The sequence below is a fragment of the Mucor mucedo genome (genome assembly GCF_025094135.1).
Source record: "Mucor mucedo strain NRRL 3635 chromosome Unknown EV154scaffold_137, whole genome shotgun sequence".
In the NCBI taxonomy this organism is placed as follows: domain Eukaryota; kingdom Fungi; phylum Mucoromycota; class Mucoromycetes; order Mucorales; family Mucoraceae; genus Mucor; species Mucor mucedo.
This window is the reverse complement of record NW_026252421.1, coordinates 84,410-100,178: the sequence shown is the minus strand read 5'-3', so window position 1 is coordinate 100,178 and position 15,769 is coordinate 84,410. Positions and strand designations below refer to the sequence as shown.

Genomic DNA, 15,769 nt, shown 5'->3' with positions numbered 1-15,769 from the left:
CAGTAATAGGCTGACTCGTGCTATTCATTACGAGAATAGAGAGGGGAGGCAAACCTTGATGCGTCTCTCTGTTTACTCAAATCTTTTTCTTTCGAAGGCAAATAGGAATGAGACTGAATAGGGTAGTGACATATCAGGCAAGATATTAAAGCAGTTCTGCTATTGACATCATTGGTTTACAAGGCTTTTTTTTTTTTTTTTTTTTTGGTACAAGGCTTTAATACTGTTGCGGTATCAAAATCTTATCTCAAATAACATTTTCCTACCAAGCAACAAATGAAGATGCGCTTGCAGGAGTTTCTTTCTTTTTCGAATTAACGATAATCAATAAAAAAAAGGGTTGTCTCGAATTTATTTCCTGTAACCATAGCACTTTTCTGAGTTTCAAACAAAAATTACTACTGTTTTTAAAAGAAAAAAAAAACGTGTTAGCTTTAATTTACAAGCGAGGATACACACAGGATTATTATTATTTTTTTACCTCCATATCAGCCAACATGGTTTGAATCTTGTTGGATGCAGCTTGAAGTAACTTTTTACTTATGGGTGTTTTCTTTGGTTGATGAAAATTTCGATCCGGTTTTCCACTAGGGTTCACTTGAGGTCGTCCAAAATATTGATCTGAGGAGATGGCTTTGGCATTTCCAAACTTGTCTCTCGCAAACGTATCTTCCTCCTCTGCCACGACGACTGCTTCCTTCTTCTTCTTCTGTGTACTACTTGTATTCAGTGAAAGTGACATCATCCCTAAACGTTCCTCTGTTTCCTTTACACTTTCATCCTTATCTCGATTCGATTCATAATAGTTCAATCGTGTTGAGGTGGGTGGTTGTAATTTAGGTATCGCTATCGTCGTCCCTTCGCTCTTCATGATTTGGTTGCGTTGGTTTCGTCCTATACTCTCTCCATCCATTCCTTCTTCTCGCATCTTTTCTTCTTGTAACGCTAATTGACTTTGTTGTTGGAATACGTTGCTTTGGACTTTACGTGCACCTAATTTACTACGATGATTGGTCTTGGGTTTAAACGTACGCTTGGTGGGTTTCACGGCCTGTTCAAATTGATCAAAAAAATCATCCACCGCCGCATTACCTTTGGGTGAAGGTGGCGTATGAGCGGCTAATTCGTCAAAAATTGAAGGTGGTGTCTCTTTCTGTGTATCAGGTGCTAATTCATCAAAGATGGAATTGCCTGTGTATGTTGTTGTCGTTGTTGTCTTTAGAGGTTTGAAAATATCAAAATCGTCCACATCATGTGTTGTGGGAGGTTCGACATGAACGGGTGGAGTATCGTCGAAATCAATGAGCGATGGCTGTTGTTGTTGTTGTTGCGGCGTGTCTAATTGAATTAAATTGGTATCTGGGACGTTGTCTTCTTTGTGAAGGACCCTTCTTTGTAGTTTCTCCTTGTACAGGAGACTGGCATGACTTGTGTACTTTGATTTCAAGTCTTTACAGTTTAAGACGGTTTCGCCTAATGCTTCACGCGCTTTAGCGTTACCACCCAGTATCATCATGTCGAGTTGGGGTTGAGTCCATGAGTCTAATAGAGTGGACCTGTACTCGTTGTAAGTCAAGATGCTTTGTGTGTGTGTGTGTGTGTTTCAACTTATTGAAAAGGGTTTTAAAGAGGCTTACTTTACAAAACTGATATGAACACCGAGATTACGATGAGCAGCAGCACAGTCTTGGCAGATAAAGATGCCTAACGTGACAGAAGCCCAAGTGGGTCCCTTGGCATTGCAATCAAAACATGCTTTATTGTGCTTTTTTTGAAGTAATTGTTTAAATGTGCTTGTCACTTGTGCTTTATCCATTTTTATAAGAAAAGAAAGAAGGAGGGGGCTGGGCCCTTAAAAATACTCCGTTCTTTTTTTTTTTTTTAAAAAAAAAAAAAAAAGGTATAAAATATAGATAATTTATTGAAAAGTAATTTTTTTTTTAATATGGGTATTGCTGTTGTTGTTGTTGTTGCTGATGATGATATTGTTGACCATATTGTTGTTGTTGTTGAGGTGGTGGTGTATATTGAGTTCCACCATAGGATTGAGAGAGTTCATCCTCTTGTAAAAGTTCCTTCACTTCCCAAATATTTTGTTTAGATCCAACCGAGAATTCCAAATCTTCCTTGGTGATGGAATCCCAGTATTTGTAAACCATCATGACAGCTAATAAAGTACAAATCGTACCAAAGAACAAGCCATCCACATAGTGTTTGACCTGATCACAGATGGTAACGGAAAAGATATAAAGAATGACTTGACCAATCACAAAGAAGGCCGTACCAAACAAGATATCACCCAAGGGCCAACGGTCGTCCAATGTATTGACCACTAAAATCATTTGTGAAATCACATAGACAATGAATGCAACACCATTAATAATGAAATAAAAAGCCCATAATGCACCGGGTTTCGTGAAAGTGAATGGTCCTATTTCTTTAAACGTTGCAATTGCAATAAATCCAGTCACCAAGAATATAACAAACGAACTAATACGGATCGACTATGTATACATATATATATATATGAGGGAGAGAGGGTGAAAATTAGCATGATTTCATAAATGATTACTTTTTCATGCAGCTTATTAAAAATTACCCAGAGTGATAATGGTGTACCGTCTTCTGCAAATTGAAATCCAACAAATCCATTCAGTAATAAACACCAAAATGTAGCACATAAAAATCCAACATGGACTGCTGTAAACCACTAAAAATACATCTTAAATTAATATATTCTTTTTTCATCGCACCCTCCCCCCACCCCTCTCCCCCTCCCCTTAAAAATTATATCTTACTTACTGGATAGACTGGAGAGGATGTAGGAATAATACCAGTAACAAGTAACATCTCTAAAAACGTAGTCATCATGTATAAATAGAAAAACATGACAATTTCCTTTCGACCTAATACATACACAGAAAAGAGTTAAATTGGGAAGAGAGAGAGAACAATCAATAGGTAATCTATATGATAGTTACCAACAGCGGTGTATTTGGATCGAATATGATAAATCATGATGGCCGTCATAACAATAGCCACAATATCAATCACAAGAGTTGCTGTAGGCATCAACAAAAAAGTTAGCGTAAAGACTCTTTCTTTTTATTTAAGACTATATACCAGGCTGAAAAACAAGATTTCCTCCAATATCAATATTACGAGAATAACAAACAGGCTCGACACCATTGACTTGTCCTATTAAAGGACAAAGTGGAAGAGCCACTGTCTGACAAACACCTGTAAAACTAAACGCTTCGAATTTGTATACAATGTCCACCATTTATTAAAGAAATGAGAATGATGATGAAAGAGTTAAAATAAAAAAATTAAAAAGGGAAACAAAAAAAAAACTATAATTAGGGGAGAGAGCCTTTTTTTTTGTGTGTGTGTGTGTGCGTGTGTGTGTGCTTAGTGTGTGTGTAGAGAGCTTGGGGCTTATTCCCAGAAGGGGTGTGTAACTTTTTACTCCCCAAATAAGGCACCCCGATCTACAAACAAGGTTTATTAATAGTTTTTTTTTTTTTTCATTTTTATTAAATTTATAAAACAAAATATATATAATGTCCAATGCCAAAGTCGATTTATCGTCAAATTTGCATCTCAGCGCATATTCAGCAAACCCGGCTTTCTAGCATCTCGAGAAAAAGGGTATTTTAGGCCCTAGAACCGAATATAGGATTCATCTTGTATTCAGCGAGAGGGAGCGCACAAACAACTTTCAGGTCTCTTCTAAAATGGAAACTTAATTGTTCAAATCATACGCTAAAGTCGTCACTAAGATACGTTAATCTTCTAATGCTTTTTTGCCTACTTTACTTTTCATCGTACTTTAAATACTTTTTATAAACCGAGTTGTGGTTCCCTCAACTCTTCTTTTTTTTTAATTTATCTTTTTACCTTCTGACAAGGCTGATGCTTTTGTTTATAATTCTCCCCCCATCCTAAATTGGATGTCCCTTCCAAAAAAAAAAAAAAAAAAAAAAAATAAGCCTCAGTGGTGATTTTGCGCCTAAATAATACAAAAAAAAAAAAAAAATGGTTGCTATACATAAAAAAACAGGATTTGATCAGGTAAAATAGACAAGACCCATGTTCTTTTTACATCTTTCACTAATGAATTAGACCTAATAAAACGATTTATATTAGCTTCCTAACGTAAATCTGTGTCACTTTCCCCTCCCTCCTCCTCTTCTATAGTAATTGACACCCAGTAAACAATGAAAATACTTTTTTTTTTCAGGGACAGATGAGATTCAAAAAAGTTTGTGTTGCGTTAATTTTTAAAAAAAAAAAAAAGATAGAAACTCCTTGGCAACAAAAATACTGGGTTGACCTTCTTTCGCCACCATGTAGTCTTTTCCATGTCACGTCTACAAAAAGTGACATCTCCCACCAGTCAGTGTACCTTTTCTTTTGTGTGTGTATATATATCTGGACAATAACGCAGGACTGGTTTTTAAGAGAGTGTGATTGATAAATATAATTAAATCTTTTTAAACTTGTTTCGATTTAAATGGTCTAGCCCCAGACGTTCCATCCTGAGCTTCTGTCTCAACAGCCATTAGTTTGAGAGATAATAAATAATAATAAAAACACGTGGTCCATGTTTATAATCACGAAACGTGTAGCCTTTACTTGATTTTGCAGTTGTATATTCTGTGCTCACCAATGTATCCTTCAGGTTAGGCCTAAAAGGTTTTTTTTTGTATCTGTCTACTTATCCAAAAAGATAAATCCAGTATTCTTTACTTTTTTTAAAACAAAATTTCGGTTTAGGTACACATGCGGGGGACGGGGAAGGACAGAGAAGAGAGCTCTGAAAAAAAAAAGGAGGAGTATTTAGCTGTACAACTACATCTATTTTTTTTCTCTGGATGTCAGTACTTGGCTTGTGTACTACATGATTATATATGATATGTATACGTCATTAATATATGCACATTATGTATCGGGTCTATTATAGATTCAATACCCTAAAACTTTGAAAGTTGGTACAAATCTGCTTAAATATATCCGTTAGTTATCTTGATTTATGAAGCCTTGTTAATCATGTATCTTTACATATTTATTGTCGCCAGTAAAGAGCAACTTTTCTGTTATTTTAGACTACTCTCTTTCCTGAATGAATACATTGCCAACGCAAATTCTCATCACAATATTCTTACATGTCAAAAAGAACGATAGACTCCAATGCATCCTCGTTTGCAAAAAATGGTTTACCTTGATAACGGAAAACGTTCTTTACGAAAATCTTCAATTCAGAAATATTGACATCTTTGACAAAGCGATCGATCTTTTTGATAAACAACCAGCGTTTGGATCCCATGTTGAAAGTTTGACAATCCAAAGCTGTGACATAGATATGATGTCTGTGTTTTCGATGCCAAGATATTTTCCCAATTTAAAATTTCTGGATTGGAAAGAAGATATTCGACCTACAGAAGAAAGACTTAGAAATGATTTATCGACCAAGGAACTTCCTCGTTCACTTGTATATCAACGCGAACTTAGAAAATGGAACCAACTGGAAAGTATTGATGTCAGGTTGGAAAAACTTCCTTTTTTGACGATGTTGCTTGAATCGTCATCACTAGATAGTTTGACTTCTGTCAAAATTTCCTTTAAGCCATGGCATGTAGACGACCGTTTTGGCAGCGAAACAATGATTAAGCTCCGTCCGATTGTTAAATCCCTCATAAGCAACATTAAGAGCGCTCCTTCTCTTGAACTTTTAGTAATGAAATGCGCTGTTTTGGATTTATCTGACATGGAAGAGCTACATGCTAGTGTACCCAAATTAAAATCATTGGACTTATTTTGCACTGCTATTTCCGGTGGTGCCACAGATGATTGGTTGATCAGCACAAACAAAAAGTCGGTTTTAGACAACAATGGCATGGCAGTTACACCGAATACAGCAAGCACCGTTACAGAGCTCTCCATTACTTTCTATAATACCATATCAGGAATACATAGCATACAGGGTGACTTAAAATATACGATGAAAAAATGGCTGATATATTTAGGATGCAAATATAATGATGCTGAAATCAATCTAAAAGGACGGGGTATCCCATGCTTGCCTGAAATCAGCAATTTCTATGAGCCAATGGTTACTATTATCAGAAAGGGGACAAATAGCACAAGATACCATGCCTTTCTTTACCCAATCACAAAATCGATTATGAATGCAATAGGTGACAGAAAAGTCGAATTAAAATCATTACATATCTATAGTAGCGGGACGATACAAGCTCTTCAAAAGCAGCTGAACATTGTAAAACTATCGAGACAAGCAAAAACTATAACTGGGTTGGAAATCAATTCCAGGTGTTTGCTTCTGAAAGAAAGTCTGGCATGGAGTGTTATTTCAAATAACCTGTCCGTTGACTACTTTCAGTCGTTAAGTATTTTAAGTGTTAACTGTACAATACACCATTGTGCTCTTACTGCGCTGTTTCAAACTTTGCCTCCATTGCTTCAAACTCTATTCTTAAGATCCATTATTCTTAAAGGGGATGACAAGGCTCTGCTGATGATGCCTACTGAAAAATGCAAAATCAACTCTTTATATCTCGGCTTTTCTTGCAAACCAGGTTCAACCATACATCAAATGAATTATGTCTTGGAATTTATACTACAATCTTGTCCGTCATTGACTGACTTTACATTACATGGTCAAACGTGGTCATCTGATAACTCTATGTTGAAGCTTTGGTTTTTCGACCATAATGAATTGAAGAAGATCACTATCAATTTTAATGGAATTCAGTATTACACTTTTTCTTTAATAGAAGAAAAAAGAGGTCTTCGATGGGCAAACTATGATAATCTGGCTGATTCAAGTGACTTGACAGTAGAAAAAATTCATATGGATATTTCATGGAGAAGCAAATATGTTAAGCTCGACTTGGCAAAGGTGCCTCAGAAATGGTAAGGAATAGTATATCATCAATTGTGTGATTAATGTACACATACTTTTTATTGGATTCGTTAAAATGTACAACCATTTAAATTATCACTATTAACTAGTAGCATCATTATTATTTAGTAATTCACTTAGGCCTGCATGGGTTATACCTTCTAAGATGAGTAAACCGGTGAATAGTGCGATATATTTTAACCAATGTTCTAATCCACCAATTAATCAAAATTGAGCTATCCGTCACTAAAGTTTTGTATATACTACAATTTAACAAGGCGTCTGGTTTATTAAAAGGTTATCAATGTCGAATAAAATTACCAAAGAAATTTCAAAAATGCATTGTTTCTGTAGAGTTTGTCAGCAATCAAACCCAATAAATCATGTTTCGGTTGGTTTTTCCTACACGTAATTCGTAAGATGTATCGTTTAGATATATTTAGTCGCTATTAAATCCGAGCAAGTCATTTAATCAAATGTGATACCTGTTCTATCTTAAAAGTTGTCACAAACCCGTTAAATTAATTATATCCTGATTCCAGCATGATTGTGGCATTATAATTAATCACACTTGAACTTTATAAAAGAAAAAAACTTATTTTCTTTCTTCTTTAAAATTATTCGCTTTCATGAATGAACTAAATACAGAAAATCTTATTACGGTCTTCTCAAATATATCTTCTATAAAGGGTAAACTCCAGTGTATTCTTGTATGTAAAAAGTGGTACATGATTATGGCCGAAAATTACCTTTACAAGCAGCTTAACTTCTGCAACATAAACAACTTTAACAAGGCTCTTGATCTATTTGACATAAAACCAAAATTTGGGAATCATGTTGAAAGTCTAACTATCCAAAGCTGCGAAATTGATATTGTATCTGTGTTTTTGTTGCCAAAACAGTTCCCTAATACAAAGCATTTATATTGGTGGGAAGATATTCGGACAGAAGAAGAAAGAATTAATAATGATATATCAATCAAGAATCTTCCTCATCCGCTTATCTATCGACGTGAACTTAGCAGATGGAACCAGCTGGAAAGTATTGATATCAGAACGGAAAGACTTCCTTTTTTGACAGTGTTGTTTGAATCATCGTTACTAGACAATTTGACTTCTGTCAAAATTTGCTTCAACCCATGGCATTTAGACGATTATTTTGACCGCCAAACATTGTCAAAGCTTCGTCCAATAGTCAAATCATTTATCAGCAACATTAAAAACGCCCCATCTCTTGAACGTTTAGTAATGAATTGTGCTGTTTTGGATTTATCTGACATGGAAGACCTACATGCTAGTGTACCCACTTATTATACCCGACCTTCGGGAGATAGAAACAAATCTATCATCCCCCCTCAATTATTCTGTGAAGAAAAACGCCGGTTGTTCCATGAGAGGGTCGTTATTGGAGAGGATAGCCCAGAAGTAGTTACGTTAGAAACAAAAGGAGCTGAGGATATGTTTGGATGGGTCGAAATGGTTGATGACACTTGGTACAATTCTGTAACTGGTGAAAAGAGTGACGTTTCGCCTTACCAATAGTGCTAAACTTAATTTTTTTTTTTTTTCATATATTCCCCTCACCTATTATCATACCAGTACTTGATTAAATAAAAATAATATAACTCAAACTGAACAACAAGACTACTGATTATTTTACATTGTATTCTTACTCACCAGTAAGAGTTATATATTCCCTGAAATAGATATATAAAATAACGGTTACGTTATTTTTATTTTTGTTTTTTGTTTTTTTTTTAAAAAACAACATGATAACTTGTCAAAAAAGAAGTAGTCTCTTATTTGATCATCACAAAACTGATTCAACATATCAGAAATAGTTATTAAATTGTAGAGTAATACCAACTGATAATAATTCGATATTAGCATTGCCTATCTTAGAAACAAGTATGCTCAGAAATTGAGTGATGAGTATCCTCAAGCTAGAGCAGGATTTTTCACTATTTAAAGCATTTCAAGAGGCGACATTTTATTCCTGTGGCGTTTTTTCCTTTTTTAAAAGAACCTGCTTTTCCGATTCCCTCAATAGCAGGTGAAATTGTGTCTCCTTTTTATCAACTTAGTCTCATCCCGTAAGGCATCAGCAGTTAAAAAAAAAAGTAATGGAAAGTAAAGAATCGACATGATTAGCGTAGGTCATCGGAGATTCATTTGAATCCACATTTTTTTTTTTTTCAACTTAAAAATAACCATGGACTGAATTATGACGTTATTTATTTAGCGCCGAATGGGTTATTTATTGCCTATCTCCCTGTCACTCATTGTTCAACTCTTTGCGTTTCACTCTGAAACATTTGTTTACCAAAGGAATCCCAGGAATCCTACATATCTAATTTACTACCGTCGCCATCTTCAGGGACAACCAGGGTGAGTGGCGATATAGAAAAGTCGGACATCGTATTTAATTAACCTTTAAAAGTGCGTCTAGAATTATTCATACACACACTATTCAAGTCTGTCAACCAGATTACATACTTCAAAAAACAAGGAATTAATTCAATGCCTTATTATATAATACCCGTTTAAACATGAAGAGTTTCAAACCTGCATCCTGAATAGAGTCTTTGTTATTTATTTGTATATACCGAATGAAGGAAGTAGTTCATCCAATGTTTCTTTGCAAAACGACGACTAACCCTATCCGTTATACTTTGGCCAGCGCATGAATATGGCTTTGCATTCCCCACTCTAAAATGAGCCATACGTCTCACTATATAATGGGCCCTTCTAATGGGCAAAATCCTCTTTCCTTGCCGAGTGCAACCCAGTTTAGCCTGGAAATGGTTAGATACGCTGCATAACTTATGCGGACTGTACCATATCTTTTATTTTCTCATTTCCACACCTTTGCTGAATCGAACTATAATTAAATATCCCTCTTAGTGGGGAGTCTCCCAGCTATTAGCATGATGTCAAGGGGATTACAGTTTAGCAAACACATTTTAATAATCTCCATTCAGAGGAGCAACCCCACTCCACTCCTTTCACTTGATTTATTATCGTTGCTCTTTAGACTAGGAAACAGAAATGGCCAGAAGGTATCCTGTATACCTGAAAAGCACAACTCCAGGGATCTCTTATCTGGTTTCCCAGGAACTGGGAAAGGGGATGCCTTTTTTTTTTTTACTTAAGCGCTATTGTTGCATTTGTTAGGTTTCACGAAGGCGGAAGTACGCTATATTTACAAGCAAATGTTTTATTGGGCTTAGAAAAAAAAAAAAAAAAAAAAAACTTCGTAATCTATAAAACGAGGTTACACAGAAAAAGACACTTATTCATTTAGTATTTATTTATTAGTTTGCTCCTCTTTTTTTTATTTTTTTTTCTTTTTTTGTTTACTTTTTCCCCTTTTTATATATACATATACACAACAATGATGGAAAGATTTTCAAGGAATAAAGCATTTGCTATGGTGCTGGCAGCGATCTTTGCCATATCGTTACTGGCCCTCTTATCTAATTTGACACCCAACCAATCTTTATTCAAGGGTTCCACTGAGGAAGTGTCGACATTGCCCATGGCGGACGATGGACCTGAAGAAGAAGATCTCGTTGAAATCAGTGCCAAACCACTTAGTGCTGACAAATGGAAGCCCAAGAGCTGGGGACGTTTAAGTGAAGAGATCGAAAAGGCTATTAGTGATAATGTTCGTATTGACAACAAGAAAAAGGGTCAAGAGCGTATTTTATTAACAGCAGTGGCCAACCAAGGCATGGCCGAGTACACATTAAACTGGATTGCGTCACTAAAGAAGACAGGGATGGATAAGAAGTTCTTAGTATTCGCTATTGACGAAGAGATGGTAGAGACAATGAAGGAGCACGGATATGGTAAACATGTAGTGATGATCCCCAAGCAGTGGTTCCACGAAAACTTATCAGGTGAATTTCAACCTTGGTTATCCAATGGATATACGCCTATTACCCACTCCAAGTCACTTGTGGTGGAACGATTACTCTATACCGACGTCACTGTTTGGTTCTCGGATGTCGATATTGTATTCACTTCTCCATCCATTTACGATTATTTGTTGATGAAGTTAAACAGCAGAAAACAAACAGAAACTTTGTTCTCTCAGGAAACCGAGCAAAAGATTATCAATTCTGGTTTTTATATTATGAGACCCACCAACACAAATAAGCGTATTTTGGATGCCTCGATCTATATTCAGGACTCTGAGGCAAAAAAGACCCCTCCTGTCACTCAACAGCGTGCTATGAATCGTGTCTTGGATGATTTAAATTTAAACTATCAAACAAGTAACATCGCTCTCTTGGATTTGGCTTTGTTCCCTCACGGTCGCATGTATTTTGATAATAATGTGCCAACAAAGTTCGGAATGACACCCATGATGGTGCATGCTAACTACCGTAAAGGTGACAACAAGAAGAAGGATTTGCAAAAATTCGGTCTTTGGTATATATAATTGTGGCTGATAAATAAATAAATAATAAATAAAAGCTTTCCCATTTTTCTAAAGACACAAGATTTCCTATTGTACTTAAAATAGTATATGACCTTTTCCTATAATCCGCTTTATACTTGGCAGTGACGCGTATGTACATCATTAATCACATGAGGCAAATAATTAACGCATAACAATGTTTGTAAGTAAAAGAAACAAGTTTTATTCCGGACAATTGAGTGTATTTAGTTATTCACTGGTGCCTTTGCCAAGATGAGTTGTGCATCTTTGTTTCTCCACGCTATATCAACATGCAATTTTTTCCAGGTCAGATCCCAATTCTTTACTGCTCCATTGTAATCCTCCCATTGAAGACCTTGCTTCCCGTCTTTCCATGAAAAAACATAGTAGTGGACTCCTTTGATATTAATTTTGATCGTCTTCAAATCTTCATGATAAAAGAAGCACAGTTTTAAACTCCTGATTTTGGATAGTAGCATAGTTCCGCTTAAAGAGAAATCAACTAGTAGAGGGCAAGACTGAATCACAAACTCCATGACTTGATTCTGCTGTTGCATGGTTGAGTTTTCTTTGCAATTCAAAGTGAGATACAACTTTTGGATTTTGCTTTTGAGTATAGGAACTATGGCTACGTTTTTGTCTTCATCAAAATGAACGGAATCCAAAGATAAGATTTGAAGTGAAGGCAAATTTTGAAGCAATTTAAGTGCACTTTGAAAAATAGCACAGGTGATACCCAAATCGAGCAAAGATTCCAAATGTAAATCAAGAACGATGGAATCTAAAATTGCGCCTTGTCTGAAAATCATGTTATTTGAATTAATCTTCAAGTGACATATAGTTTGTGCTTGTTTTGATGATTTTACCAAAAAGAGATCTAAGTATTTTCTTACAATAACATATTCAAGATCCTTTGAAGTGTGTATAAATTCCGGTATTTTGGGGAAACCGAAACGTGTCTTGGTATACAGCAGCACTAAGACCTTCTGGAAAAAGATGAATTGACATCAAGCGTGCTTCCAGCCCAGAAATTTGAATTCCCCGACCAACCGAGTCTTTGGCAGTTGAATTTCCCATCATTATGACGGATTTTCCATCAATCTGAAAATTTACCTTGATTAAACGTAGTTAACAGCAATCCGATGTTTCGTTGTGAAATAAACGATGTTGTGGCCAAGGCTAAGTTGCATTCAAAATTTTACCATTTTTGATGGCCAAAAAGCATGTATCATGGATAAGCTTGTCGGTTTCGTAGGTATTTATCGCAACTTCTTCAGCACATAAATCGATTTCGTTCCGACCATAATTTAGCAGCAAACGTACATCAATTTTAAATCCTTTTACTTTTTCGTGATCGAAATATTGGGCTTGTTTGCGTTTGGTAGTGTATAGGTTAATCGTTTCGCCTTGTTTCATTCTGATTATCTTTTTTATAGATACAATCCTCTTAATGATGGGAAGCCAGAGGGTGTACACGTCTTGCTCTGAAATGGAACCATTGTTTTCAATAATATTCTTAATCAAACTTGCATCTTCATGGAGAGTAAGGACCCTATAAAATATGGTGAGCTTTTTATCATTTTTAAATATTTATCAGATTATTCTTTCACTTACACATGTCTAAATATCTCAAAATATATAAAATTCACCTCGCTTGTCGATTCAAGACTTTGTAATTTTGAAATATACTTTAATGCAGTAAAAGTACCCTTCTTATGGCAAGTTAAGCAACAGCAGACCAATTATCAGTAACGTTTTTAGGAATAGATGCTGTTATTTCAAATTTGTATTTTTTGTTTAAATAGTCTCCCAACAGCTTCCGTTCTTGATCCGAAAAAATATACTTTTGATAATATACTTTTGATACACGTCTTTTTCATGAGTCAAATCCAAAATTAAGCTTAAACCAAGATCCATTACCAATTTAGCTTCGGAACCAATATTAACCCCCTTTACATATTCGTTATGAATATTCATGGCTTCTTGTTTGATTCGTTTTCCCACGCTTTCGGTTTGATTTTGGACTGTAAAGACGTTGTCAGTTTCTGATATGGTTGATTGTGTTAATGGTGCCTGTAGCTCGGAGTATCATCTTCTGAACTTGAGCTGATGATATCCACGTCCAAAGCCTTCAACAGCGCGTCTGCTTCAAATTTCGCGGCTTGATAATCTTTTGCTGCATTCGCCAGACCTTTCTGTGATTTGGTTTTACTTCTTAGACTATGAGTTATGCGGAGTGTCTCTTTATCAAGTTCTTCTAAATCCTTCAAATCCAGCTTGGTATGGATAACTTCCCGAAGATTAGTTTTGTTCTCCAAGTCAGAAAAGTAGTTTTTGCAAGCTTCGCCATATTTTGACACTGCCATATTAACTGCAAACGAAGTTTTTATGTTGGTAAAAAAGGTCAAGATAGCTCTTATAAATGAATCTGCATCTTGCTTCTTGCTAACTTTCCATTATGTGTCCAATACTTCAATTTTGATCCGTGTAGAATAAGATTAATTTTTCGACTTTTACCTTCATTTAAAGCTATTTCGAGTTAGGGACCAAGTCCAGTCAGGCTCGGCTTTTTAACAGATTTAGGCATGTGAATAAGGTTGATTCTGTTAAAGTGGTAAGAAAACGATAAATTTTTTCTTAAAGGCTGCTCTAAAAAAATTATTGATGACGTAAGATTTTTTTTAAATTTAGCTTTGCTTTTTGGGTGAATTCTCACCACAGAAGACGACACTCAGACAAAAAATAAATCATTAAGACTGCTTTTGCCTGCAAATTTTTTGTAATCTAAATGATTGTTTAGGCCCCGAGTGTCATAAGTGTCATAAGTGTCGTAAGTCCTATTAAACTCAACCACACCTTGGAGGACTGCTAATATACAATAAAAAAATTTTACATGGGAGGGGGGGGGGGGGCATACTACACCATAGCACCTTTTTCTGTTGTTACTATTTTACTATATTGTTATTATAATTCAAATGCCTTTGCAAAACTATTCCGAAGAAAGTAGACAACTCATCAGTGATTTTGACGCTCGAATGAGAGACTTGGTTCAAGAGACAGTTGAAAAGTTAATGCTGGCAGAAAACATTTCTAAGGCCGAGGCTGAAGAGGCCATTGAATTTAATCGTGAAGCAACGCAAGTAGTCTTTCGTAAACGTAAAAGCCCTTACAACGCTTTTACAGAAAAGTTGGCAGCAACTAGGAAAATGGATACTACTGCAGATGTTCAATCCGAAGGTATACTAAACTCACCGTAAATGCTAATTATATCTAATTGTTTGTACGTTTATAGGCTTAATCGCTTTTCAAAAAAATGCGTCTACGCTATACAAAGCATTGAACCCAGCAGAAAAGGCTGCATTGGTAACCGATTATCAACCTGTTAGTAAGCTTACTTCTGAGAAAAAGCACCTGCACCATCTGGAAGCAGTCTCAGAGATGAAGAAAATAATTCACTCCTACAATGCTCTCTGTGGTTCGGACTTCCTCGTTATCAGTGTATTTCCATTAAACGAAAAATCTGGTAATGTTCGTTTGATTATGCATATGCTAACTGCTGGAGGTAAGTCAAATATATTGGGGAGTGTATAGAACAAGCAGCTTACATTATTTTTAAACAAAAGAGCACTGTCTAAGTCTGAAAGACACGATGGGCAGCGAGTTGTCGGCTTTCTTGAAAAAGAGGAACCATGATGCGAACGAGAGAAGTATGTTTTCGTTTAAATTAGATTACTAAAATTATTACTTACATGTTAAAATAAGTATCTAAGCCATATAGTCAGAACGGCAATCTCTTGAGAAAAGAGTATAGTCAAAGAATTTTAGAGTTGTATCGTCAGTTTCCCCTACTACACAAGATTGACACTCTTACTGACATTTTACATTAGATACTCATCCAAGCGCAAAATTTGCTAAAGCATTTCCGTTCCAGAAGTTCAAGGATCAAACTGCTGATCTGAAGATGTTTGGGTGGCCCGAAGATGTCCCAGTTAGAAGGGCCCATGAGCAAACATCTGGCCAAATGCACCTCGTCCTTGAGGCAATTAAAGAAAATAAGATTTCTTTTGCTGTACCAGGTGCAGAAGCAGTTGATACAACTCCGGCTACGCTGGAAGTTTCTTCGCCTGACCTTGCCCATTAACAAAGGTAATTATATCCTTTCTTTTTCCTCGTTTAAATAAATTTAAATACATTTAATACTTGATTTGTTGGGATACTTTTTATTTTGCGTTTTACGTCTTGAATCCCATAAAGAATAAACTGAAATAAAGAATAAACTGAAATAAAGAATAAACTGAAGTAAAGAATAAACTGAAGTAAAGAATAAACTGAAGTAAAGAATAAACTGAAATAAAGAACAGACTGTGGAAATAAAGAACAGACTGTGGAAATAAAGAA

At 35.7% G+C, this 15,769-nt stretch overlaps 8 protein-coding genes across 8 annotated transcripts; 4 read left to right on the top strand and 4 right to left on the bottom strand.

Moving 5' to 3' along the window:
• Positions 1 to 112: 112 nt before the first annotated feature.
• Positions 113 to 1,867, bottom strand: EV154DRAFT_55832 (uncharacterized protein). The gene is made up of 3 exons (XM_051605485.1): positions 1,638 to 1,867; positions 482 to 1,556; positions 113 to 401 (listed from the first exon to the last, which is right to left on the bottom strand). The coding sequence occupies exons 1-3, from the start codon at positions 1,814 to 1,816 to the stop codon at positions 399 to 401; spliced, it is 1,257 nt and encodes a 418-aa protein (XP_051452733.1). The 5' UTR covers positions 1,817 to 1,867; the 3' UTR covers positions 113 to 398.
• A 34-nt stretch (positions 1,868 to 1,901) lies between these two features.
• On the bottom strand, positions 1,902 to 3,413 carry EV154DRAFT_525100 (chitin synthase III catalytic subunit). Its single transcript, XM_051603248.1, has 5 exons — positions 3,124 to 3,413; positions 2,982 to 3,062; positions 2,803 to 2,906; positions 2,600 to 2,710; positions 1,902 to 2,504 (listed from the first exon to the last, which is right to left on the bottom strand). Exons 1-5 carry the CDS (start codon positions 3,281 to 3,283, stop codon positions 1,941 to 1,943), a joined length of 1,020 nt encoding a protein of 339 aa, XP_051452732.1. The 5' UTR covers positions 3,284 to 3,413; the 3' UTR covers positions 1,902 to 1,940.
• A 1,712-nt stretch (positions 3,414 to 5,125) lies between these two features.
• On the top strand, positions 5,126 to 6,940 carry EV154DRAFT_568924 (uncharacterized protein; the record flags this gene model as incomplete). The annotated part of the gene is made up of 1 exon (XM_051606102.1): positions 5,126 to 6,940. The coding sequence occupies one exon, from the start codon at positions 5,126 to 5,128 to the stop codon at positions 6,938 to 6,940; it is 1,815 nt and encodes a 604-aa protein (XP_051452731.1).
• A 614-nt stretch (positions 6,941 to 7,554) lies between these two features.
• Positions 7,555 to 8,561, top strand: EV154DRAFT_576469 (uncharacterized protein; the record flags this gene model as incomplete). The annotated part of the gene is made up of 1 exon (XM_051606492.1): positions 7,555 to 8,561. One exon carries the CDS (start codon positions 7,555 to 7,557, stop codon positions 8,464 to 8,466), a length of 912 nt encoding a protein of 303 aa, XP_051452730.1. The 3' UTR covers positions 8,467 to 8,561.
• Positions 8,562 to 10,261: 1,700 nt separating this feature from the next.
• Positions 10,262 to 11,465, top strand: EV154DRAFT_55738 (nucleotide-diphospho-sugar transferase-domain-containing protein). The gene has a single exon (XM_051605424.1). It carries the CDS (start codon positions 10,319 to 10,321, stop codon positions 11,369 to 11,371), a length of 1,053 nt encoding a protein of 350 aa, XP_051452729.1. The 5' UTR covers positions 10,262 to 10,318; the 3' UTR covers positions 11,372 to 11,465.
• Positions 11,464 to 12,500, bottom strand: EV154DRAFT_55743 (uncharacterized protein). Its single transcript, XM_051605428.1, has one exon. The coding sequence runs from the start codon at positions 12,178 to 12,180 to the stop codon at positions 11,596 to 11,598; it is 585 nt and encodes a 194-aa protein (XP_051452728.1). The 5' UTR covers positions 12,181 to 12,500; the 3' UTR covers positions 11,464 to 11,595.
• On the bottom strand, positions 12,501 to 13,278 carry EV154DRAFT_55753 (uncharacterized protein). Its single transcript, XM_051605434.1, has 2 exons — positions 12,986 to 13,278; positions 12,501 to 12,923 (listed from the first exon to the last, which is right to left on the bottom strand). The coding sequence occupies exon 2, from the start codon at positions 12,785 to 12,787 to the stop codon at positions 12,551 to 12,553; it is 237 nt and encodes a 78-aa protein (XP_051452727.1). The 5' UTR covers positions 12,788 to 12,923; positions 12,986 to 13,278; the 3' UTR covers positions 12,501 to 12,550.
• Positions 13,279 to 14,309: 1,031 nt separating this feature from the next.
• On the top strand, positions 14,310 to 15,693 carry EV154DRAFT_525090 (uncharacterized protein). The gene is made up of 4 exons (XM_051603247.1): positions 14,310 to 14,608; positions 14,664 to 14,933; positions 14,995 to 15,078; positions 15,134 to 15,693. The coding sequence occupies exons 1-4, from the start codon at positions 14,347 to 14,349 to the stop codon at positions 15,256 to 15,258; spliced, it is 741 nt and encodes a 246-aa protein (XP_051452726.1). The 5' UTR covers positions 14,310 to 14,346; the 3' UTR covers positions 15,259 to 15,693.
• The last annotated feature ends 76 nt before the right edge of the window (positions 15,694 to 15,769 follow it).